We start from the raw sequence: 27,482 nt of genomic DNA on the forward strand, positions 1-27,482 counted from the left end.
AGTGTCTCTTTCAAAATAAATATAAACAAAGCCATTCGAGAATGACGCCAGCTGAAGCCAACTATCAAAGAACAGGTTTGGCCGCATCTGCATCCTGATTACTCTTGTGGTGGTAGCAATATCTAAGAAGTAGACAGTATTGCAAATGTTTACTCAAATGAACATTAGCAATACCTTTATAGAAGAGTCAATTAAACATTGTTTGAATAAGTGCAGCAACTCTGATCAACTTTAAACTATAGAAAGCACGTTTAACCAGCAAAACATTGGCTGGTTTTCCTTAGATAGAAAACGTGTTATCAGTTTGAATTATAAACTGAACTTGACTGCATTGTTTGATAACTAGGACCAATTGGAATGTATGTAATTGAATCTGTATGATTGGACTGAACTGACTTTTTTGTAGTGCCTTGAGAAAATGTGTTGTGAATTTGCACTATATAAATAAACTGAATTTAAAGTAAATTACATTTGATGATATCTTTATGATCCGTTTTGGAAGTGCTCTATTTTTCAGGTTTTGCTTTTTCTACATAAACGTTCAGCAACCATATTGCAGTGATCTTTGTCGTCTTGATGAGCTTTGGGTTTAAACATCCAGTGATTGTTAACTGCATAAAAGGGAAACATACATCAGGAATGTCCGGGGTTAGGTATCTAGAGAGTGTGGTGCTATTCTAGACCTATGAGTGGTGTAGTTCACTTATAAATCAGAAACGTTTTGGTCTCAGTTAGGCACAATTTCACTATGTGACAATGCTAGAGTTTAGCATTTATGAAAATTTACTGGCGATGTTAAGAAAAACACTCTTCCTTGCATAGTAAGACTATTCATGCTAATGTATAAAGGCAAAGTTAGACAAAGACCTTCCTGTACTCTCTTAAAAATCCAGGGATAAGAAAAAATAATGCCTCAAAGTTTTTTCATCAGACATTGGGGCACATTTTGGTAGAGAAAGCACATAACCAGGCTAAGAACTAGCTGATGATCTTTAGACTGCCTCAGAGGGGCCAAAAAATGCTTTTGTCGATAGACAGTTCCAAACAATGGAAAGCTCCAGCTTTACTAATTCCGGGTTCAGATGCTGTTAAATGATCTGACAGGCACCTTGTCTGAAGCATTTTTTAAAGCTGGATGCTGCAAGAACAGAGCTTTGGGCTAAGTAACACGACACACAAAGGCACTGACGAGGGAACAGATAGGGACAACCAAAGAAGAGGTTGAAATCAAGGGAGCGAAGGCCAGAAAGGAAAGACAGAAGTGCTTGGGTCTGCCTAGGCCGAGTAGCTCCGGCCCATCTGCCACAATCACAATCAGTCTCAGCTGAATGGCTGTGACAAACTGCAGCTTTGAGCCCGCAGTTTCAACCAGGCAGGACGCCTACAAGAGCACAGGGACATGAGGAGAGGGGGATGAAGAGGCAAGAGAGGAAGGGAAGGGGAGAGAGAGGGGGGGGGGGGGGGGGGGGGGGGGGGGGCTTCTATTGTCTGCTTCCCAATAGGACCAGTGCGAGAGGGGGCCGGCCACCGGACGGGTGAAAGGGGGATTTAAAAGGGTCTCGGTGACAGGAACGCTCAGTTAAAAAGAGAGAATGAAAGGATGGGGCTGACTTAGAGCTCCACATTCACTGTCAATAATGTACTAAATCAACAATGACACTCAACATGAGAGAAGGAAAGTACGTGGAGGAGGGAAAGTCTTGAATAAGGAAAGGTATACCAGCTTTAACACTCGTCATAAAAGATTGACATGTCCTGTCACGTTTGCTATCAGATGAAGCCATTTGTCATCATAAAATTCAAAGATACATGATGCCTGATTATTGCGCCTGTGACCAAAGATGTCATGTAATTGTGTTAATAATACGCACAGCTGGTTTTGTGAAGCGAAATCAGAATATGCAGTGAGTATGATTTGATTTCAAGAGCAGGTGGTCACCAATTAGACACTATTGTCCCATCGGGGTAAGAAAGACAAATGGAGGACTGAGTCAGCATTAACGTATACAAATGCACCATAATGAAGAAATATTGAATGAGGTCTTCCAGTCTAATTCGATCAAACACAAGCAGAGAGTTGTTGAGCTATGGCTCTGGTCTGCAGTGTGACAAAGAGACTTTTATGGATCCAGGATAGGGATTAGGAGCAAGTGTGTGGGTGTATGACTATAAGTGTAAAAGTAATGAATGGCTTTGTGCATGCAAGAGCGACTAAAGCCTTTGCATTTAGTAATTGTGCATTGGTTTGCAGGTTGTGAGTATGTTTTGTCAACACTGAAGTGCTGTAACAATACGAGTCCATACCAATTCTCCATTGTCCATGATGTGTGTGCTGAGTGATCTGCTGAGCTCACTAAGACACCACTTATTTCTCTGCCAGGGGTGTCAGTGACAGATTCCACTGTTTGGAAACACACAGCCGCCCACACAGCCAGCCTGGCTCCACCACTGTCGAACACTCACACACACACACTAAGGCTAACATTCCACATGAAGGAGGTGCGGGTAAGGAGACAGGACAGTGCTGGGACAGCGGACCAGTGGGTCGATATGAGCTCGTAATGTGGTAGAGGGTGGTCTGAGGTAATGAGACGCTGGTCATAAGGAGTGAGTGTGTGATCATGCGCAGGCAGAAAATGTGTGAGCATCAGCATCTTTGAACCAATGGTGGCAAGCAGACAGAAACAGGGATGCAAACAGTGCTGTAAGCTTTGAAATGCTTTATTCAATGTTCCTGGATATTTTCCATGTTTCTTTCTTGATTTTAGCCATTTTTTAAGGGTAAAAATTCACTCTGAAATTCTAGAATATTTGGATGGACGGATGGAAGGAAGGAAGGAAGGAAGGAAGGAAGGAAGGAAGGAAGATGGATGGATGGATGGATGGATGGATGGATGGATGGATGGATGGATGGATTGATGGATGGATGGATGGACAAAAACAGACAAAAGCCTACATGTCCCCAACTCCCAACTTGTGCCTAATAAATCTTTTCACGTTAATAATTTAGGCATCTTTTCAGCCTGATGAATTATAATTGTGCGACCATTTGATATTATGGATATCCAGAGCTAAGCAAAGGTCTTGAGTCATCAATCAAGTGTTTATAATTGGGTTCCAGGCAGCCCAACATTCTTGTAATCTTCTATATTCTGGTTTGCTAAGAAACCAAAGGTAAAGATGTAAGGGAAGGTTTAAAACCTTCGCACAACATCCTGTTGGCTGAGCGCTTTAGCCGCCAGACATCTTTTCCTTGATGGCATTAATCTCCGGCAGCTTGATCACAGATGAGTGACTAATGACATCGAAAGGCAAAACGCATCAGTTGAGCTCATTACCCCTCCCACCACCCCCAAATGATATCTCCGTCGAGGTGTGTGTTCCCAGTCATACATTCATCACTCAGGAGGAGAGCAGTAGAAACAGGAAAAACTTCCCCTTTGTTTGGCACCCCAAAGATGATTGTGACATGCTTCTGAGAGCATTTGTTATGAGAGAGGTAACCTGCAGTTTCAAACCATTCAGGAGATATTTAGCTGTCAAGCAACAAGACATTTTCGGGTGAGTGGATGGGGGGTGAGGGTTCTATCTACATCAAGACAAGCAAAGGAAATGCCAAAGTTTGGAGAGGCGGCATGTTTGTTTACCCAACAAGGGTCTGCCTGGAAAAACTGCAAACATCCAGGCTGATGCAAATTAAGAGGCTCCGGGCCCGCCACATGCGTGTTCCTGAGCATCTGAATTTGTTTGTCAGTTAACTTCTTTGTGGCAAGATGAAATGTGTGGTACAGGGGAAATGATAATGTGCTCTGGTCATGTTTCATTAAGCAGGGTGATGGGGGCGGAATGATGCAGAGGATGTCGGTGGTCCAATGAGACTTCGTCTTCCTCTGCATGGATCTCGGAAATGCCTTGAGTCATTAACGGTTAGAATGTGAAGGATTAACACTGATGCTTATAATTTTTAACTCAAAGAAATCTTTGGATTCAGAATTTCTGCCTTTAATATATTTAACAAAGAGTAAGAGACTAAAGGAATCTTTTTTGGTGGCACTAACTAGTGGCCTTTATTTTTGTCACTTTTCGAAAGTAGGCAGACAGGAAGGTGGGTGTAGAGAGAGAGAAGACACACAGCGCAGGCCACCAGGGTGGAGATCCGAACCTAGGATGGCTGCATCTAGGACTCCATGTTTGGGTTGCGCACTCTACTACTTCGCCATGCGCCGCTCCCCAGACTAGAGGAACCTTGTTTGGATTGGACACTTTGACAAGGTTTTCCAGGGGCAGTATGTTGCCAACTTGAACTTTTGGGCACCACAGAATATGTTTTTTATAAATCTAAACATTGTATTTTTTAAGTTTCTAAAGATGTGTGTTGGATTTTTATGCAGATAACCAATATGCAACTAAACGTTTTTAGCCCCACCTGTAATCTAACCAACACCAAGAACATCAGATGTAATAAACTGAGCTAAAGAAATGTCACCGAAACAAACATGAATTTGAAAACAGAACACTCTAGTGCAAAACATTCATGAAATAGTTCCCAGTCAATTTCCCCTTTAGCAGTTTGAGGAATTCCATACCCCATCTTTTGCAGGTATGTCCAATTTGGTACCGATCTTGTGTCAATTCGACAGGGTATTCCATCAAAGGCTTCTTCAAATCCCCTGCTACACAGACCTCTGTATTAAGCAGACAAATGATTCAAAGCTCACAAACAAGTCAACCTCTGGATGGCTCACAGAAAAAAGAATAACATGTGGAGTGGCCAAGTCAAAATTCGGATTTAAATTCAATTGAGATACTTAATCCTTAAACAAGGATCACTCTTCAAAACCGCTCGAAGTGGCTGAATTTCAAGAAGTCTGCAATGAAGAGTGGGCTAAAGTTCAATCACAATGATGTAAATGAAAAATTACCAGTTATGTCATAAGCTTGACGGCTTGTTGCCGAGGATGGCACAACCAGTTATTAGGTTTAGGGGGCAATACATTTTCACATAGGGCCAGATCTTTTTGGGTTGCTATGAATACCAAGTCAAGTCAGGGATGTTTTCCTATGAGCCCTGAGCTGTGAGGGGATGCCAAATAGCGAGGATGCAGCCACTGTGACTTCTAGAAGCCAAAACTATTCAAATTTTATCAACAAAAAAAACCACACAGGGTGGATTGCCCTGCTTATCACAAAGTGAGGATGTTTTTGCAGAATACCTATTAGTCAAAATATCTGCTTTAGCTTTCATGAGCACAATAGACCTCCGAATACAACCACCAAAGCTGATCCCATCATGAAAACTTTTCAGTGGAACTTAAGTTAAAAGAGTGTTTAGGCGAACCTGTATTCAAGTAGACATGCTGTCTGAATTCATTTAAAAACTTTGCTATTCTCCATCAGTGTGTAATTAAAGTGCATATTTTTCCCACAAGACATCAAACAAGCAACTGATAACCCATTTTAAGGAAACCTAGTAACTATAATTACAGCAGAAATTAAGCAAGAACCCACTGGAAAAAAGAAACAGCCTTTAAACACTGCTAATTTCTTCCAGGAATGCAGACAATGCCCTATTGAGTCAAGTTGTTTAAAACCCAACGTATGTAAGTTGTGTAACCACTAATCACAGGTTTTTTTTGTACTAAAAACACATCTTTATATTTCTTGCTACATGATTGCAATTTATGTGTCAGTGCAATAGAAATACTTTTTAGGTTATCTACTTCATCACCTCTTTGCAAATTAAATATAATTTCTTCTGAATTAACCCATGATGCATAGAATGGTATATTTGTAGAAAATGAAAACACTTCCATCCGTCCTTCCTTCCTTCCATCCATCCGTCCTTCCATCCATCCGTCCATCCTTCCTTCCTTCCATCCATCCGTCCTTCCATCCAGCCATCCATCCGTCCTTCCATCCATCCGTCCGTCCTTCCTTCCTTCCTTCCATCCATCCGTCCTTCCATCCAGCCATCCATCCGTCCTTCCATCCATCCATCCATCCATCCATCCATCCATCCATCCATCCATCCATCCATCTTCTATTGCTGCTTGTTCTGTACAGGGCCATGGGGGAGCCGGTGCTTATCTCCATTGGTCTATGGGTGAAAGTATTCATGGCTTCTATGATTAGCAGTGTGTTCCTACCTGGAAGAAATGTGACTAATGAAGCTAGTGCAGCCATTAAATTTGTGTACGTCCACTGGATTGTTTCATAGAAAGTACTGCCAGGTCAGCGTTTGTTCCATCTCTCTTTTCTGGACTGCAACGTTTAAAGTACTTTGGCTCCCATTGAGTGTATAATCTTTTAGTTTTTCTTTTTCATAGAAAGTACTTGTGTGTTTGGCTCTGTCTCTTATTTGGAGGAACCCACTAATAAAGCTATTGCTCAGACAAGTAGGCATGATTCATCACTCAAGAGAACATGTCTCCACTGCTCTAGAGTCCAGTGGCGATGTGTTTTACACCACCACATCCAGTGCTTTGGATTGTACTTTCTCCTTTTAAATCTTAGATGCAGCAACTTGGCCAATGAAACTCATTCTGTGAAGCTTATCTGAAGACCACAAGAAATCTGGAGGTATGTAGCTGTTACTTTGCTGAAAGTTGGTGATCTATGTGCACTATCTATGTGCCTTAGAAGCTGCTGACCCTGCTCTGTGATTTAACATGGCCTACCCCTGGATAGATTTGTTGTGGTTCCCTAATGCTTTCACTTATATACCATATAATAACTTATAATACCACAAACAGTTGAATGTGGAATGTGAGTAAATGATCTTGATGGATGAGAAAATGCCTTTGGCAATATGGTGTAGTCATATGTGTCAATTGTGGTTTTCAGATATAACTGCTAGTGAAATATAGTAGTTTTCTTTTAGAAATACAAATTCAACTATGTGCTATATGATATCCCAGCGGCACCTTGTTCGAGCTACCCCATCTTTGCCAACTGCAGAAAGCATACTTAAAAAGTGTGAGGTATTTTTTATGTAAATCAGATAATATCCTTCATAATACACAATGCAAATTTGTTTTAGAAATTTAAATTCAAAGCTGTTCTCCATGATAGCAACGAGACATCTTAACATCGGGGCATTGTCCTGTACAGCTATGTGATTCTGAGGCTAAACCACGTAGACTAAAGGTGGTGTTAACAGGTGTAAATACTTAGGTCTAAATAAGTTCTACAAATAGAATTAAAGCGAGTCTAAATGTGGGCTATATGTAACCTCAATGTCGAAATCCCATCTACTGCGTAGTGGAAACACTGGTTGAGCAATGGAACTAACAATGGAAGCAATATGCCTCCAGCATATCATGAAGGATGAAGTATTAGAAAGTATTAGAAAAACGATCGCAAATCTTTACAAATAGTTCTGTAAAAGAGTTAACAATTGAACCATGTGGATAGTTAGCATACGCAGATGTGAGCAGTGCTTGTAAGCAGAGATTTTGAGTTCAATTTGTGTTTTACTTTTCTCTTGTCAGTCATACATTTGACTGAATTCATCAATTCAAATTTCTAATTATGGCCCAATATTAGCATAAACATCCACATACAGATTAGATGTTTAGATATTCTTTCAGCTGCCAAATTATTCACTTGTCTTTAATTTGCCAGGTTCAGGAAAAACATATATGATTCTCAGGTATTATCATATAATGCCAAAATAAGAGCCTAGTGACATCAGGCTATGTCACAATTTCAAAACCTTGTTCTGGTCAGTTATATGTTTGTGGATGATACAGGGATGTTATTTGGCTGGAAGAAAATAAAATTAAATTTATTAGAAACATGATCAGATAGTCAGAAATCTTCCAACCGGGTCGGTTTTGTTGCTTCATGTGTGTTTTCTGGGTTAACTTCTCCTGCTTTTTGAGTTCATTTGATACAAATGTATGGAAAATGGAGTTGATTTGGACAACAGTGTTATGAAATGTTGATGGAGAGTTATTCCATACTTTTAGACAACTGAGCATAGGTATTACCAATTAACAGATTGAGTTTGTTGCCCCCGAAAACATATTTTGTCTTGTTTCAGGTTTGTAGATGAATATTTTATAAAGCACAAAAGCTTCATAAAATCTTTAAAAAAAGAAACCAACATGAGGTTTATGGTAATAAACACACGGTGTGTGTTGGGAAGAGGAAGCAGCATGCATGGGAATGTTACCATTCCCTATGAAAATGACCTTGAGGGAGCATCAGTAAAAGGCTTCATTAAACCGTTCGATTAACCTCTACCTCTCACGAGCGCCATAAAAACCGAAGCATGCACTCTAACCGCGCCCAGAAGCCACACATGAATCAGGAGCTGAAGGCTTTGGCATTTATAGGACCAGTGAAGTGGGGTGGATGAGTAAGGACATAGGAAATGAATCCTCAGCGAGATGCACCAGTAAGTAAATTTTTTGCTATTTTAAGATGAGTAACTTCATGCTACTAATTCAACACAAACAGTAGATGTTGGTAATTAGAGGATGCACACATTGAAGGGAAGCTTTTTGGAGATAATTATGTCCAAATTTAGTTCCCACAAGCTTTAATCAAGCTTTTCATTACAAAAACCTAAATTCCCACTGAGATTCCTCCAGTGCTTGAAGGCTCCAATGACTTCATTTAACTGCTCTTTTAAGATGTTTTGGAGTCTGGTCTCCGGGACCGTAAAGTGACCTAATAGATGGATTAAACACAGTCATTCACTTCAGAGGGCACACAAGTATGCTTTGAGAGCATATTAGATCTCCTAGAGCTTAGTGTGATCAAATTATTGCATTAGACCAGTCAACTTATCCAATTAAAGTTGTAAAACGCATGGCGCTCGCCCAAGCCAGACAGCGGACCCTTGAGTGGAAGTTGAAAGTGGCTGAATCCTGTCCGCCTCTTCATCAACGGCCTTGGCGCGCACTTTAGCCGAGGATTACGGATCTTTCATCTAACTCAAATAGGCTTCTTTGAGCCCAGATACAGTGCACCCTTACTTTTTGTCACATTATATGCTCAAACTTAAATGAATTTCATTGACATTTTATGTGATAGACTTGCATGAGTGTAGAAGAAAAACACTATGTAGTTGCCATTTTCTTTGTGTACCATGCATGTAAATTCCTGATACCCCTAAATTTAATCCAGTCCAAGTTACCTAATTAGTGAATGAAGTTCATCTGTATGCTATTTAATCTCCATATACACACAGCTGTTCTGTAAAGGCCACAGAGCTTAGAGGTGGAGGTGTCAGCATCATGCAATGGGGAAGTGTTTCTTCAACAGCGACAGGAAGACTGGGAAGGAGATTCATCAAAACAAAACAGGCACACATCTCAATCTGTAGATCTGCACAGATCTGGGACAATTTTCAGATTTCTATTTATTAAACAAATTGGAAAACCATGTCTTATTTTTCACTGACTTCAATTTGGCACTATTTTGTAATTCTTTAAAGAAAACCCCCCCCAAACAAACATTAAAATCTGTGGTTGTACATTTGCAAGACACCCTTTGCTTCACAGTAACATCATTACAGTCCGGATAGAGGTAATTAAAGTTGATTAAAACGATTATGGCCTGAAAACTCCTGGATTAACAGATTAAACATTCTTTGCCAATTTGGGTCACAAAGTGGCACTAGCTCTTGATCCTAGACCTCCATTATTGACCTCAATGGGACAAATGAGCTGAAATATTGACCTCTTCATGCACTAAACAGGTACTACCCACAGCCAAACTCCCTTACATAAAGCAGGACCCACTAGCTATAATCCCTTAGCTAATCTAAGCTTTACTTTCCATCTCTGCAATCTTTGAAGCTGCTATGAACATGACAAATAGATTATTGATCAGCAGATGTCGTCTCTTCTGCCCTTTCCGTTTGGGCTGCAGCTGGTTGCTCCCTGCATCTTCTCCAATTCCCTGTTGCATTTCCAGCTGAGCCCCCAAACCCCTCAGTCTGCCACCTCCTTTTTTCCTCCCTTCAGCTGTGCAAGGTGTGGAAGGGGTCAGAGATAAACACCATCTGCTCAAGCAGCCTAAAAAAAGGGCAGGTGAGACCTCCTTTGAACTGCAAGGCCCTAAACTGGCAAGCTTTGGTTCATCTGACCCACTAAAAGCAAAGTCAAAAGGATGATTCATGCAAAAACAAAAAACAGCTCAGAACAGTGACAAATCAACAGTGGGAAAGCAAAGAAAAATATCCAATCTGCATTGTTTTAATCCATGGGAAAGATTACACAGTTGCAGTGCCTTGACATAGCAGCTTGCCAGAAAGAGGTCATGGAGGTTCATCCCTGCCCGTCATGGTTTTTAGTGATGCTGGCGCATCCATATGTTCATCTCAAACATGTCTGTCACTCAGCACAAGTCTGTTATAAACGCAATACATTAAACAGCCCCTCGCTTGACTGTGTATTAACAGAAACTCAATGCCAAACCTGATGAAAGGCTGTGGAAAGATAGTTCATCATATCGTAATTAACAAGAATGTGGAGCAAACAAATGATGAAAACCCAGAATCCCTGGCTCAGCATTTCTGGATGTTTTGTCTGATGTTGCCAAATTTGGATTTGCTCCATCTGATGTTGACACTTCGCTGCAGAGCTTTTGTTTCCCTCTGACAAGGACGTGGTCACGTTGAATAGAGCAGGCAGGAGAGCCCTGGTTGTGTCCCACTGGGGTTTTGTGCTCCATCAAGCAGCGATGTAAAGATACCGTCTGAACGGGGGTCTTTAGGACAGTAAAGATGGCGCAGATGTTCTTGATGCACAAGTAAGATCAATTATAAAATAAGGGATGTTAAGACTAGAAAGGACACCAGGGATAAAACCAATTTGACAAAAAGAAAACATAAAATTATCTCTTTCAACAAAGTCTATTCTTTTCTTGTGCACTAAAGTACCAAAAAATATTAAATTTCTTCTCAAAATCTAGATTTTCTTCGCTTAAACCAGAATGAGAAATATAACCATCTCCATAACTTCTTTTGAAACCTGGAGAAGTACTAGAAAAGGAACCAACTCATAAATCTCCCCTAGAAACCTAGAATTATCGTAGTTCTAAAGTTTTGTAAACCAAGATATCCAAAAAAAAAGGAAACAACACTGCAATATTGCCTGGAAATATAAATTTCATGTAGATATCAAGGTGTATGAAGTACCGCAAAAAAAGAACCAACTTCACAATTGCACACCTGAAGTCTTTATTTACAAAAGTTCAAAAGTTGTGTAGACAAATGCTCCAGAAAAAGGAACCAATACTAGAATACTAGAATTTTCTGGACATTTTGATTTAGATACTGTAGCTACATAAATAAAGTTTTAGAAAAAGGAATCAGCTTTGCAATTTCTAGAAATGAATATTTTCTGAAGATCTGAGGTTGCACAAACAAAAATCTAACCAATCTGCAATATTTTCTGAAAATATATATTTTCTTTAGATCTAAAGTTGCTTAAACTAAAGTACCACAAAATGGACCCACAACGGAAATTTCTTCAAGAAATCTAGAATTATTTTACATCTAAAGTTGTGTAGACCAAATTGCCAGAAAAAGGAAATAACATCACAGTTTCTCATAAAAATCTATATTTACTCAAGATCTAAAGTTGTGTAGACAGACAGAAAAGGCAGAAAAATAACTAATTCTGCTATATCTCCAGGAAATTTTGTATAGATCTAAAGTTGCAAAAAAAAGCACCCAACAAAAAACACCAGAAAAAGGAACCAACTGTGAAATTTCTCCTTAAAACCCAGAAGTCTTATAGATCTGATCTTTTGTCAACAAAATTACCAGAGGGGGCACGGCGGGGGTGCGGTGGTGGTGTTGGGATAAAGCACCCATGTACAGAGGCTACAGTCCTCAATGCAGTTATTGCAGGTTCAAGTCCCGACCCGCTGACCTTTTCTGCATGTTTTCCACCCTCTCTGTTTGCCCCTTTTCCTGTCGGTCAACTTTACAAAATAACGGCTACTACTGCCACAAAATTAAAAAGAAAATAATACCAAAAAAAGGAAACAAGACTGCAATTTCTCCAGGAAATTTAAATTTATTTTAGATCTAAAATTGCATAAGTAATAAGTAAAAATTTACAAACTCCATGATTTCACCACAAAATCTAAATTTACTGTAGATCTAAAATTATGCTATAATGCAGGGAAAAGGAAGCAACTCCACAATTTCTCCTGAAAATCTAGATTTCCAGTGGATCTAAAGTGGCATAAAGTCATAATCATTTAATTGGTGTTGTCTACTATTGTGAAAGTGCCCAATAACAAGCCACAATGAGTGACATGAATGCCCTAGGTCAAAGGGTCATAGAGAAAGGATGCGGGGAACTGGAGGAATGTGAGGGCTTCTCTTTCACCTCTTGACGGACTGATGGGGCCCATATTCTTACGGGTGGAATGAAACATCTACAGCATCGTGAAATGCTGCCTAATAAGGGGAAGAAGCATTCTTTTTCACACAACATTGTGCTTTTCCTGAACAAAAGACTTTGTGAAGTCATTCATCAGCGTTCTCCCATCTGAATCAAACACCTTCTGAGAAGAAATTGGAACAAACCTTTCATGGTGGTACATTTTTTCCAAAAAACTAAGCATCAAAGACTATTATTTTTCAAAGCAAGAACAGGTTTGTTTACAAGCTCAATATAATTGCATCTCAGCTGGGCAAAATTTATTTGCAGAGGTATCTGTCACTACACTTTAAAGGACAAAGGAGCTTTGTAGATAGCAGTTCCCTTTAGACAAACCAATTTAGTCATGCTCCTGAAGTGTCATATACCACCACTATGTTGGACCCCTGGTGTCTGTAGCAAAGTAGGCATGAAGAAAGTTGTGAAAGACTTTACTTCAGTCTAAAGAAGAACATTTTCAAAACCCCACTCAAATCCTTGGCCTGTGTAAAAGAATATACCTCAACAAAACCTTATCATATTAAAGAAAAAAACTTGAAAGGTATGCTCAGACATGGGACTCCAAAGCTCTTAACTCTTCCTTACCTCAGCACAATGTTTCTTATGTCCTTTTGTGGGCTACTAATGACATCAGAAATGAGAAAGCTCAACCAAAAGGTATTAAAACAGGTGAGACAGAGACCTATGAAGGTTAGGGTCACAGTATGAATTATTCCATAATCAAAGCAGATATGGCTTTAGTTTTAGTTTGAATTATCAGTAACATCAGTGCGCCACAAGACTGAGACGAACGAGTTTAAGCTTTCTAGATCAAAGCAAATTACTTCTAAAGGACTCTCTACTTAATGTATGTTCCCAACTTGAAATCTGAATGATTCGATTGAATTGACTTTGTAAAGTGTCTTGAGACAACATGTGTTGTGAATTGGCGCTATATAAATATAACTGAATTGAATTTAATTGCACTTACCAATAATCAATTAGTGACATTTAAACCAGAGGTCCTGTCTATAAACTGTTCCACCTCCCCCAAAAGTCTTTGCGATCAATTTCTTATTCAGTTACATTTTATTCAAATATTGATTATTTATTACAATTTACTACTAAAAACCAGTCTGTTGAATTTAATCCTATCCAACTCAAACTGTTTGTAAGCCACTCTAATGTGGCAAATAAAAATGTTGTTCTTGTAACTAGCTTCTCGTGCTGCATGAGTAGGCAGCCTGTTTCAGAAGTTCCCATCAATCCTGGGGTTTCTCTTTTTAAATCTGTTTTTTAGATCTGCAGATCTTTTAAATCTGTGTGTTGTGCATTTCTGTTCCTTCCGTCTTGCTCGTTCACATTATGGAGCGGACTGTTTTGTGGACAACTTTGTATTTACAGTACTTTTTTTGGGTACTTGTGATCCCAGACCACATGGGTGGCCAAGCTCCTATTGTTTACACCAGACATCAGTTGTTAGCTCTTCGTACCATATTTCTTGCAAGGTTTGGAGACGGAGAAGTGGGACCCGCGTCAGCGTCAGGCATCGCAACTGTAGGAGATGGTACCTACTCATCATCCTGTCCATCATCATGGGAAATGTGAGATATCTTCAGAACAAACTGGATGAACTGGCGGCGCTAAGCTGGCATCAGTGGGCTTATCAGGAGAGCAGCTTGGTTATTGTGACTGAAACATCGCTAACTGTGCTGGACACACACAAACATGGATGGTTTTCATTTACTCCAAGGCAATAGAACCAAGGACAGCGGTAAGAGGAGAAGAAGGGTTCTGCAACTCTTTACGATACACACTGTTAACAGCAAACTCCAAACACAGCATCCCCAGGACTTTTTTTCAGATCTCTGGGGATTTAAATCATGTCTCCCTGTCCTCCACTCTCCCCACCTTCACCTAGTATGGTACTTGCCACACAAGAGACAATGAATTGCTGGACTTATTATATGCCAAAACAAAGTAGGCATACAGCTTATCACCTCTCCTTTCCCTGGGGGCCTCTGGGGGGTTGCCATGATTTACTTCCTGCACCAAGTTTTGACCCACCTGGAGAAGGCTGGAAGCACTGTGAGGGTCATCTTCTTTCATTTATCCAGTGCTTTTAATACAATTAAGCCTCTGAGAGACCTCTGAGAGACATGCTGGAGCTCTGAGAGACCTCTGAGAGACAAGCTGGAGCTGTCAGGAGTGGATAGCCACCTGTCCTAATGGATACTGGACACCTGCAGTAGGTGAGGACACAGGGCTGTGTTTCTGACAGACTGGTCTGCAGGTGGTCCTACAAGGAACTGTGCTGGTACCATTCCTGTTCACTCTCTAGACTGAAGACAATAAAGACCATAATGATCCTAACACTAAACTTGAGTTAACTATGCTAATAAGGATAACACTAGCATGCTACCGTGCTAGGCGAAAATAGAAAAGAATTGAAGAACAAAAATCTGCCTAAACAGAAATTAATTACGAGTTAATAAAGCACAATCTCTGACAGGATAAAAATCACATAAAGAGAATTTCTCTTTTAACCAAAGGTGTTTGTTCTGAAACTTGATGTTTTAGAGAAAGATATTGAGGGGGTACAGGCACTGAAACACAAAAGACCACAAACAGTTGGAGATGTCCAATGGCTGTTGGGACTCCTGAGTTATTACCGTACATATGTGCAAGACTTCTCACGCTTTGCCAAACCCCTGTACAACCTACTGCAAGTCAAATCTGACACACCCCAATGCACTCCAACCAGAGGCAGAGTAAAGTACCCCTAGCAATCTTCTCAAGCTCCAGTGCAATGGAACGAGGAACACCAAAACATTCTTGAAAAGTTGATTAACATGTTGACCCAACCACCAATGTTAGTGTACCCAGACTTTACCCGCCCCTTCATACTCCACACGGACGCATCCCAAAATGGCCTTGGAGTAGATGACAAAATGAGAGTAATTGCGTACAGGACCCCTACGCTAACACCTGCTGATCAAAACTATCATTTGCACAGCGGAAAACCCGAGTTTTCAGCCCTCAAGTGGGCAGTTTGTGACAAGTTTAAGGACTATCTCTATTAAGCTCCACATTTCACAATTTTTACAGACAAAAATCGCTTAACGTATGTCCTAAGCTCAGCAGAGCTAAATGCAGTTGCACACTGTTGGGTGGGGCAGTTAGCAGATTTCCACTTTGACATAAAGTACTGAAAAGGAAAAGTCAATATTGATACGGATGTGCTGTCTTGTTGTACCTATGACTCTGATACTTTCATGAAGGAGTGTCTGAAGAACTGTCAGAGGAAGCAGTTGGTGCAGTATGAGAAGGGAAGCAGGAGAGCCAAGCAGGGAGATGTGGCTTGGATACCAGCTCTCAATTTAGCCTCATCAAACCAGCATCTCAAAGAGCCCTTCCACACAATCAGCCATGACGAACTGGTTCTTGTCCTACCAGCCACTTATTGGCCGACAGCTCTGACACACCTACATAACAACATGGGTCACATTGGAGTGGAGAAAGTACTTAGTCTAGCCCGAGAGCGGTTCAATTGGCCTTTCATGAAAACAGGTTAGAAGAATATGTCACTAGAAGGTGCCCTCGCAGTAAACAGAAAAAGCCAGTGACACATAGAGGACCAATGGGCAGTATAACTTCATGTTCACCCCTTGAGCTCGTGTGCATAGACTTTTTGAATTTAGAGGCATCTAGATGTGGGTTTGAGTATATTTTAGTAATGGTGGACCACTTCACTAGGTTCGCACAAGCCTACCCCATCAAGAACAAAGTGGCCAAAATAGCAGCAGACCGGCTTTTCACTGACTTCATCCCCAAGTTTGGATATCCCAAGGCAAGCCCGCTGAAAGATTAAACCGGACATTGTTACAAATGCTTTGCATGCTCGAAGATTAAAAAAAGCATAACTGGAAGGACCACCTGCCCCATATCATCTACGCTTATAACTGCACAAAGCATGAGGCTACAGGCTTTTCCCCTTACTACCTGTTGTACAGCAGACACCCTCATCTCCCACTGGATCTCCTCTTTGGCCTTATGACAGAGGATGGAGGTGGAACACCACAGGCATATGCCGAAAGTTGGGCAGGACAAAATGACAGAGGCTTACAGAATAGCAAGTGCAAACAGTCAACAGTCAAGCTCCAAAGGCAAAACCAGCTATGACAAAAATTGCAAAGAAGTAACCCAACAGCCTGGGTCAGCCTTAGTCCAATTCTAAATAAGCTAAATATATTTATGCAAAAGCACAAAAACGTAACTGAGTTTGCACTATTTCAAAAGAAGCCTATAGCACATTAAAGCTGCAGTATGTGTTATTTAACAGTATTACAAAGTCATACAAAGACAACTGTATTCTATTTTAACTTTATTAGTCATTGTTTGTGCTGGACACTTGAAGCACTGACATGTTTTGTAAATGAGTTGCAAAGAAAATTAATATACGCAGTCTGGAGAAAGAAAAGAGAGCTGCTGCGGTTCCTACTGCTATTTTATAGAAATTCTCTTTGTTATCGTGGTCACTGCCAGCCCGCACCTGTAACATTACCAAAAATAACTTTTACACTGACCAAATAAAAAACATGCATATATTAAAGTGTTTTCTATGCCCAAACAGACACGAATAAGAATAATTAATACAAAAAATCAAAATACAAATAATAATTGTTCCAAACAAGGCTCGTGAATTTTCTGGTGCAGAACTCCAAGATCTGAGAGTTTGCATCACACACTGGTACACCTCTGTTGTCTTTGCTAAACCATAAGGTTCACTACATACTAAACAATAACATCCAGTTGCCCTAGAGGAGAGAATAATTAATTTTAGAGGTGCTAGACATTGGCATTTGCAACCCAGTTGGGGGTCATTTGCTGCCTTCTGTTAAGGGATTTAGAGATCTGCCCTACATTATGCCAAAAAGGCTCACATTACCTAATAAAGGTAAAATTTTACAATTTTACAAAAGTTCATATAAATGTGAATTTTTGGGTCTTCCAGCAGTTTTTTCCCAGTTAGGGTTAGACAGGCAGTCTAATTACTTGGTACAAGGTCATGGCTTTGAAACCATTTGGTCTGGCAGTGCAACCATAGGTCAGACATTCTGGTAATTCTAAGTAGCTATTAGGTCACTCTGGTTGTCACAAAAGGGGGTCCAGAAAACCAAAGCGGCCATGACTTAAGGGTCATTCCTTTACACAACACTTCCTTTTTCAAGGGGCTGCCCTGGCCTGGTAAATGGGATGGTCAGTGGTCATTCATCCCCCCAAGCCACCTACCCAGAGACCTATATTCCCTTCTGTCCAACCCCCAGCCCCTCTCTGCTCGCTCAGGGGGAAAATTACTTTGAGCTGGGGGAATACAGCTCCATTGAATTGGAGAGAGGTTTGTACAAAAGAGGGTGAAGTTTAAAAAATTGTCTCTTTCATTGGAAGAGCTGAGATGATAGGCGCACGGAGGGGACAAGGTCATTAGATTGGCATCTCCATAAGCTCTTCATTCCCATTGTCTGGACAAATCTGTTCCAAAACGACCTCCATGAGAAATGTCCCCAGTCAACCACACAGTGGGTCCTAGAATTTCCCCCTTTGTCTACCACTTTCAGTGGGCTTCCAACACAAAGCACATTTCTCAAGCAGAGCTACAAAGCTTGTCTGGCTCTCAGAACCAAGTGACATTGTTCCGCTGCCTCTAGTTTGGAATGGATTGCAAGCAGCTGCGGACATTTTCAAGCCATAAAACATCTGCCCCAAAACAAGCTTACCGTCGGACATTTCGCCGCTCCTCCTCAAGCTGTTTGAGTAGCTCATCGATGCATTTGTTGGCATCCATGTACTCCTGTAAAGAACAGATGAGAAAGGTTTGTGTGTAATAGTAACTTTTCATTAAAAATTTGCTTTATATTCTACTTAATCATGCCTTTAATGCGAGACAGAAAAGTGTTCTGGTAAAAGGGGTGACAATCAGTTTAGTGTGAGAGTAAATCCAGAAGCACCTTTTTGTAACTTCCAATGACAAAATGCAAAAGCGAGCCCAGCTGTGTAACGTCATCTGGGAATAGACTACACTCACAAAACGAGCGCTACTGAGTTACAGGAATGAGCTACGAGCAAAATAGGAAAAACAGATGTTAGGGTTTCTCGGCTTTGCCCTAACGATTTGCCTTTTAGTGGTCTGGCTACATAAAACAGTCAGTGTGGCTGTTAATATCAGAAAAAGGCCACTGTACAAACATCTGGGTTTTCACACATTCAGTCAGTTGTGACTTGATTCTGTCACAGCAGTTCAGTCCAGGTTTAAGACTAATTAGTTAGATGTTTGCTCAACGTGTCCCATGGGTAAGTCGTAATCTTAGTGGGACAGATGCTCTCCATTGATTTCTGGTCATGAGAAAGAGGGGATTCCCATAAAGAACTCCAGTCTAGTAGAAAGCAAAATACTAATAAAGTCTTCATTTTTACATTTCCTGCAGCTCCCGTGCCTGAGATACCTCGTCTTGCTCTCAGTGCCAGATTCCTAATGAGTCCCTGGCAAAAAATTCTCTATAAAGTCATTCTTTGTGAACAGAATCGAGTGGTAAAAAGAAAAATCAAATAGTGCCTGCACATATTGAGTTTTCTTCTTGTCAGGATAAAAAAAAATAAAACATTTTATGGAAATGATATGAAAGTGTGACAATACACCTTTCTTGGGAACTACAAAGACTGTATAAAGAAACAATACATTTTAAAGAATATGCATTTACGAATATTGTAGGAAATAAATTGATTTTCTTGGCCTAGATGTATGACTGTAAAATATCAAGTCATTCTTTACAGTATAATATTGTTTTCTTGGATAAATGACAAGAAAATAAGAAATTAATTCTAAATATAATTTCAATGGCATAAGTAGGGAGAAATTTGACATTAGCGGACAGTAGTTAATATTTTCAAAAATTGAAGTTCAGACCAGTAATTGTCAACTGGTGGCCTTGGTCCATTGTCTATCCTGAAAGCTCATATCACCCAACCCCCAAAATATTTAACTGAAATACATTATGTGCAATCCTATACAGAAATAGCCTTAGTCAGTCAGACTAGTCACCAAGAGGAAAAGGAGTTATGTAAGAAATTTATGGAGACAGACAGTCGAGGAAAAATACAGACTACACTGGTCAAAATAGACTATGATAACCCCTACTTAATCTTGAGTTGACTTAGTATGTTCGCACGCTAACATTAGCATGCGAACATGCTAATTCTCCAAACAAGAAAAGCTAATAATGTCATTCAGTAAAAGTTGTCTACAAAGGTAGAACAATACACTGGTCCAAATAGACCATAATGACCCTAACTCTAACCTTGAATTTACATGTTAACATTAGCATGCTAACATGCTAAGTGAACTAACAAGAAACTGTAATAACATCACACAGTAAAAGTAGTGTAGGCCTACAGAAGTTGTAAATTTGCCATTTATTACATTCACCGTAACAGACCACAATCCATTTTAGCCTAAAGGGACAGAACATGCTAATGCCAACTGTTAGCAACACCTAATTATTACAAATTTCTAACTTTTTGAAAATGCCCAAAATGCAAAAAATTTCTAATCTTTTAAGCAACTCCTCCCTGCCTGAGCCAAAATATTTGATATATTATGAGGAAAACATGCACAAAAACCACACTTAAAGTGGATATAAAACAATAGCTATATTTAGCAAACTCTAAAGGTGGACTAGCCCCTCCAACAAATTGTTACCTTATTAGGTCAGTGAAACAGAATTTCAATATGCATTCAAAGTGTTAGTTTTTGACACGTATAGCCATGTCACGGTAACCAATAAAGTGAAATAGAAATTCAAGGCAAAGACAGCAGAAGAATGCATTAAATAACCCTAGGTTTAGGTGTGTATTATGATGTATCCTACTAGTATGAATGCAACCAATAATCTGTAATAATTAGGTCATACCCAGTGATGTTCTCAAGTAGTGTTTGAATTATAAAAAGCACCTGCTACACCTATCCACATCTTAGCCTTTTATATATTCAGCAAAATAATGAATCACTTTGTTCCACACTAAATAACTGCTTCCACTTAAAAGGTATGCTTCAAAAATGTAACGATTGATTAAAAGTGAAACATTTTAGCCATAAAAACACATACGTTGTCACATATATCAGTTCACAAACACTGTGTGTAAATGGTGAAGCTTTCTGACCGAGCATGCCACCTATAAAAGCATATCCTCTTGGAAAAACGAGAAAAAGCCCCAAAATTTTCTTACAGTATCGCAGCCTTGGCATATACTTCATCCAGTTCAATCTGTAACCCTTCATTTGCATTAACTGAGCAGCTGGAAACAAAATGTTGCCCACCCATGCGCCATGACCTAATCATAACTACAACACTTGGAGTGTTAGGATTTTGCAAAACTCCAAGAATATAGTTCACATTTTTATATAAAAAGCTGATGTGCAGGAGCTTAATAATTTTTCTGGAGCCATGTTGGGACTGATCCTGACCTGCAGATGACCCACCTCTGTGGCCCGACTATACTTAAATTACTGTTGTTATCACTCCATGGGCTTTTTTTAACCTGTGCCCTTGACAGCAAACTCTCAACAGGCCAGATGTTCAAGCTGTTGTTCTAAATACAGTAAGCACAGTTGTTTTGTCCTGTTTTCCAAAGCACTTGTGAACCATCTGAGACTGCCGCTCCAAAATGGCCATCGCCAACTGCTACTCCCAGTGCCAGGAGGACTTGCCAAAGACCCAGACCTCCTGCTGAGTAAAGGGCGAGTTAGGCTATTAACTAAAACACAACAACAGATCGATGCCTCACAGTGTGGTGCGTAATTTTCCAATATATGTCCAATAACTTTTGAAAAATGATAACAAAATGTAAGTAGCTGCAATCCATTATGACTTTTCAGACTAATGTGATTAATTAGCATGAGAAAGCATTCATGAGAGTTAGAAATGGCACCCTAAAACCATCGGATGGTTTCTTGATGACAAAATGCAAATTGCATGACAGTCAAAACCATCAACCAAGATTCCAAGGATAAGTAAATAGTTAAAATAAATGGAGAAACAAAGATGGTTAAAATGGTATCTTTTGCAAATAAATCACAATTGTCTTAATTTTGTAAAAATCGGACAAAAATTCAAGTAACCAGAAAATGCAAACTGGTAGTTCCACAAATCTACCCAGATACTTCATCTAAATTATAGGAACGTGTTACCAAAGTATGCTTTCTGGAAATGTACCATGTAAGATCTAAAAAATGTTGTGAAATTTCCACAAAGGTTCCCAGTAAATTCTGGGAAATGCTGTATAAGCAACAGAAAAGTAATCTGCAGTGGGAAGTTGCTATGTACAGTGCCTTGCGAAGGTATTCGGCCCCCTTGAACTTTTCAACATCTTGTCACATTTCATGCTTCAAACATAAATATATAAATTTCAAATTTTTTGTGAAGAATCAACAAGTGGGACACAATCGTGAAGTGGAATAAAATTTACTGGATGTGTCAAATTTGTTCAACAAATAAAAAACTGAAAAGTGGGGCGTGCAATATTATTCGGCCCCCTAGCGTTAAGACTTTGTAGCGCCACCCTTTTCTGCAATTACAGCTGCAAGTCGCTTGGGGTATGTCTCTATCAGTTTTGCACATTGAGAGACTGAAATTCTTGCCCATTCTTCCTTGCAAAACAGCTCGAGCTCAGTGAGGTTGGATGGAGAGCGTTTGTGAACAGCAGTCTTCAGCTCTTTCCACAGATTCTAAATTGGATTCAGGTCTGGACTTTGACTTGGCCATTCCAACACCTGGATACATTTATTTGTGAACCATTCCATTTTAGATTTGGCTTTATGTTTTGGATCATTGTCTTGTTGGAAGATAAATCTCCGTCCCAGTCTCAGGTCTCTTGCAGACTCCAACAGGTTTTCTTCCAGAATGGTCCTGTATTTGGCCCCATCCATCTTCCCATCAATTTTGACCATCTTCCTTGTCCCTGCTGATGAAAAGCAGGCCTAAACCATGATGCTGCCACCACCATGTTTGACAGTGGGGATGGTGTGTTCAGGGTGATGAGCTGTGTTGGTTTTACGCCAAACATATCGTTTTTTATTGTGGCCCAACAGTTCGATTTTGATTTCATCTGACCAGAGCACCTTCTTCCACATGTTTGCTGTGTCTCCCAGGTGGCTTGTGGCAAACTCTAAACGAGACTTTTTATGGATATCTTTGAGAAATGCCTTTCTTCTTGCCACTCTTCCATAAGGCCAGATTTGTGCAGTGTACAACTGATTGTTGTCCTATGGACAGACTCTCCCACCTCAGCTGTAGATCTCTGCAGTTCATCCAGAGTCATCATGGGCCTCTTGGCTGCATCTCTGATCAGTTTTCTCCTTGTTCGAGATGAAATTTTAGATTTGCAGTAGTCTGATACTCCTTCCATTTCAATATGATTGCTTGCACAATGCTCCTTGGGATGTTTAAAGCTTGGGAAATCTTTTTGTATTCAAATACGGCTTTAAACTTCTCCAGAACATGTGCATTACAATGGAGACTTGATTACACACAGGTGGATTCTATTTATCATCATCAGTCATTTGGGACAACACTGGATCATTCAGAGATCCTCACTGAACTTCCGGAGTGAGTTTGCTGCACTGAAAATAAAGGGGCCAAATAATATTGCACGCCCCACTTTTCAGTTTTTTATTTGTTAAAAACGTTTGACACATCCAATAAATTCCATTCCAGTTTACGATTGTGTCCCACTTGTTGTGTATTCTTCACAAAAAATCTGAATTTTATATCTTTATGTTTGAGGCCTGAAATGTGGCAAGAGATTGAAAAGTTCAAGGGGGCCGAATAATTTCGCAAGGCACTGTATCTTCTAAGAAAGTACCCCTGAAGCACCCTATGCGTTCTGGGAATGTGCCCTGTTCTGGGAAAATGGTATATAGTTTTCAGGAAAGTATCTCCTAAGCCCTGGTACCATTCAATGAAAGATCCAAGAAAGTACTGCAACGTGCTCCATAGGGTTGTGGAAGCTACCTTGTAAGTTCTATGGAAATACAATTCAATTCAATTCAAAAATACTTTATTAATCCCAAAGGGAAATTAAATGTTGTTATAGCTCATATTATGAAGGTTTCTTCAAAGAGCCGTTGTAGATGCTGATGGCTGTGGGCAGGAAGGATCTCCTGTAGCGCTCCGTCTTACAGCAGATCTGAAGAAGCCTCTGACTGAAGACACTCTGTTGTTGTAGGACAGTCTCATGAAGAGGATGCTCAGGGTTCTCCATAATGTTCTTCATTTTATGAAGAATCCGTCTTTCCACAATGATCTCCAGAGGTTCCAGAGGAGTCCCCAGAACAGAGCCAGCGTTTTTTATCAGCTTGTTGAGCTTTTTTAAGTCCCTGGCTCTGATGCTGCTTCCCCAGCAGATGATGGCAGAAGAGTTTTAGAAGATATGCAGCATCTTGCTGCAAACACCAAAGGACCTAAGCTTCCTCAAGAAGTACAGTCTGCTCTGTCCCTTCTTGTAGATGGCTTCACAGGACCCATAGTGTATAAGTTTAAAAAAACATCCTGCAAAATGTAATAGAAATGATCCTTTAAGTCCCAGGGAACTTTCCATGTACGTTCTGGGAGGTACCTAGTTAGTACCTGCAAAATGCTATGTGAGTTCTAGGAAAGCACCAAAATGTATCCTAGATGTTCTGGAAAAGTATCACATAGGTTTCAGGAAAATATCATGTAAGTTCTGGGAAAATGCTATACAAGTTGAAGGAAAGTACCCTGTATGTTCCAGGAAAGTGTAAATTGCAGAAACGTAACCTATAAGTAAAGTACAGGCTATATTACAGATCGCTATCTGAATCTTTAAACATTTTGTAAACAGCAGCCTGCCATGATTTTTTCTAATTGTTTTAGCCGAGTCTGTGAAAAATCAGTTTGTTTCCATAGATAATACAGTATTTCAGACTGAAAACTACAAAACGTTTATAAAAAACATTAAAAGCACGATCCTATGGGGATTCCAGCCATTGCACAAAAAGGCAACCTTCAGGGTGAAAGCCCCTAGTCAAGGAACATATTTACAGGCCACATCAAAGTGGAGTAAAGCTGTCTAAGTCTGTGCTGTCATCAGGCAGACCTGTGCTAATGACAGGGCACTGAAATAATCTTCAGCACACATGGAGGAATGCAGGGAATGCTATGCACCCATCGTCAAGTGAAAACACAGAGGCATTTAAAGGTGGAGATTTAAAGCAAGACTATATGTATGTAATGCCACGTTATATCCTTAGTCGGGCATTATTTCTGATGGTTTTATGACTCGAGTGAAAGGCACACCGCTCCCGTGAGGCCCAGGTACTCGTGCTTAGCCCAGAATGAGCTAAATCCACTGACCTGAGACTTTATGGAAGCCATATTTCTTTAGACTGGTGCTCTAAAAACTGCAACACAGTAGTTTAGCACTAAAGAGTACTGACTGTAATCACATCTAATGAATGGGTTAAAAAACATAGTAAAAACATTCCTGATAGGAGATTTTGATTTGAATTCAGTTATGCTGAAAGTCACAAGATAGGTTCATACATTTCCACTCTTCTTTACAACATTGCATCATTGCTTGCAAGACCTAGTGTGAGCCAGGCTTTAGATTTAAACAGCATCATTTGTGACGCTAGAATCTTTTGGTATACAGAGAAGTCCATTGTTAATTAAACTGACTGCATGTTGTCTCTGACCTGTGGCCGCAAATCAAATCCAAATACTTACTCCTTCACCACTATGCTGGAGAGTTGTCCAAAGGACAGGTAAAATTAAAGGAATTTAAACATGGTAACAGGTGTCTTCTAGTCTGGGATAGGGAGCTTTGTTTGTGTTGCAATTTCTTTGAGCATTGGACAGTTTGACATTGTGGTGAATTTGGTAGGACCTCTACTCCAGTGAATACTGGCAATTGCCCTAAACAATATCCACTTATTGGGTAATCCTTTCCACTGTACAACTATAGATTTCGTTGTTTTGTTTAAAATAGGCAAAAAACGAATTGCTGATGTTTCTCCATCACACAAACAAGAGGACACTCAAAATCTAGGTATAAGGGTACCACTATGAAACAGGATTCTGCATTAAGCTTTAATACATGTCTGCAAAGATTTCCTCACAAAGAAAACAACTGGTAAAAACTTGGAATCCCAGAATGCACAGCATTAACCCATTTTTATGACACCTCCCAGGAAGGAGGAGTCTCACAGCTGGAAACCCAGCGACATCAGAGATCTACAAAATGCTGGCACGCAGCAGAGCTTGAATGTCTGGACCTAATTGGCCCAGAAAAAGACTGCATGTTCGTATGCAGTATGTGTATTTGCTGTTTGTGTACCTACTGTATCCCAGCCAAAAATAAAACTAACAGCCTTAACCTTTCTCTCTGAGCTTCTGCAGAAAAGAATCTAAGCCAAAGATCCCCTAAGAAGAGGCGGTGTTTGTGATGAAGCAATTTTTCCCCACTGCCTGAAGGGTGCGGTCCGAGCAGAAGCTTTCTCCTCCCGGTTGCTACAGAGCACCACAGCTTCTTCGTTTATTGCTCGCCACACAATTCTCTGCCCCTATAGGACGTCCTCCTATTCATTAGAATGGTTCACGTAAGAAGTTGTGTCTGGTCAGAGAAAATAAATTTAACAAATATTGTTTATTTCACTGTGTTTTGCTATATTTTGATGCTCAAACTGTATTGAGCAAACCAGAGCTGAGGTTATCGGTAAGACAAACGTTATGTCAGTGAGTAGTTTAAACACTGATGGTCCAGTAACGTGAGCTTGCTCCATTTCATTTGTGTTTTCCAGTCTCATTCTCGCTGACCTGCATAAAATGTCTGCATATTTCCTAAAAACATGTTAAATTGTCAGTCAGTCATTTTCTATACCGCTTCTTCTGCAGTGGGTCCCAGGGAAGCTGGAGCCTATCTCCAGCAGTCTATGGATGGGAGGCGGGGTTCACCCAGGACAGGTCGCCAGTCCATCGCAGGGCAACACACAAACAACCAACCACACACTCATTCACACACCTAATGGCAATTTAGAGAGACCAGTTAACCTAACAGGCATGTCTTTGGACTGTGGGAGGAAGTTGGAGTACCAGGAGAGAACCTACGCCTGCAAGGGGAGAACATGCACACTCCATGCAAAAAGACCATCTTCCTGCAAGGCAACAGTGCTACCAACTGCGCCACCATGCAGCCCCATGTTAAATTGAGTTACCCCTAACCAATGCTAAATTAAAAGCATAAAAAGTGTACTAATAAACAGTATCCACCATTACATCTGCTGTGTATTACGTAGCTTGTTTAGCGATCGACCATAACATGCTGCCAGCATGTATTCACTTTACTAATTGTATTAATTAATTAATGTTATTAACATGTAAAGGTACATGTGTGACTTAAAGGGGTTGCTAAAAGAGGAGCGCTTATTGCTTTGTTGATAACTGAGCCATTAACTCCGGCACAACATCATCACGAACTTTTTTCAAAGCGGGCATCTTGTGAGAATCGATAAACAATTTCCGCAGCCATCTTAGAGTCCATAGATCCATTCAATAAGTCAATGAGGGCTTATCAGCACAACAAAAGGTTATTGTTTTCTAATTCATCAAATTATTCTTAAAATATTATTTTATTAAAATAATGTTTTATTTACCCTTCTTATTTACACTGTGAGCTGGTTGTTTGAATACATGCAAATTGTTGTTCCTTATTAGTTTTAAAACAGATTTGACCTCATTCCAACTTCTTTAAGCAAACCTTGGTTCTTAAACAAATATATTCACACTAAACTGTGAAATTGATGCACCATTTTATATTATATTAATTTATATTATATTATATTTTATATTCTTCTTCTTGTTACCTTTTTTGTAGTTCAGTAATCCTCCTCATTCTTTTGATTTGTTCTGAGTTTAGTTGTATTTCACTAGCCTAGTTAAAGAAACCTGACAACGTGTTTGTAAAGAATTCTCAGTAATGTTTATCAGACCATGTTTACCCGTGTACATGTTCAATAAAGGG

The 27,482-nt window shown here is 40.0% G+C and overlaps 1 protein-coding gene across 2 annotated transcripts in view; it reads right to left on the bottom strand.

The window, feature by feature from the left end:
• Positions 1 to 27,482, bottom strand: part of LOC124861545 (nck-associated protein 5-like) — a 190,493-nt gene that overhangs the window by 98,439 nt on the left and 64,572 nt on the right. For both annotated transcript variants that reach the window (XM_047355351.1, XM_047355350.1), the window contains exon 3: positions 18,167 to 18,240. In XM_047355351.1, the coding sequence (XP_047211307.1) occupies positions 18,167 to 18,240 (74 nt within the window). The remainder of the gene's footprint in view (positions 1 to 18,166; positions 18,241 to 27,482) is intronic.

Source organism: Girardinichthys multiradiatus, chromosome 24 (genome assembly GCF_021462225.1).
Source record: "Girardinichthys multiradiatus isolate DD_20200921_A chromosome 24, DD_fGirMul_XY1, whole genome shotgun sequence".
Taxonomy (NCBI): domain Eukaryota; kingdom Metazoa; phylum Chordata; class Actinopteri; order Cyprinodontiformes; family Goodeidae; genus Girardinichthys; species Girardinichthys multiradiatus.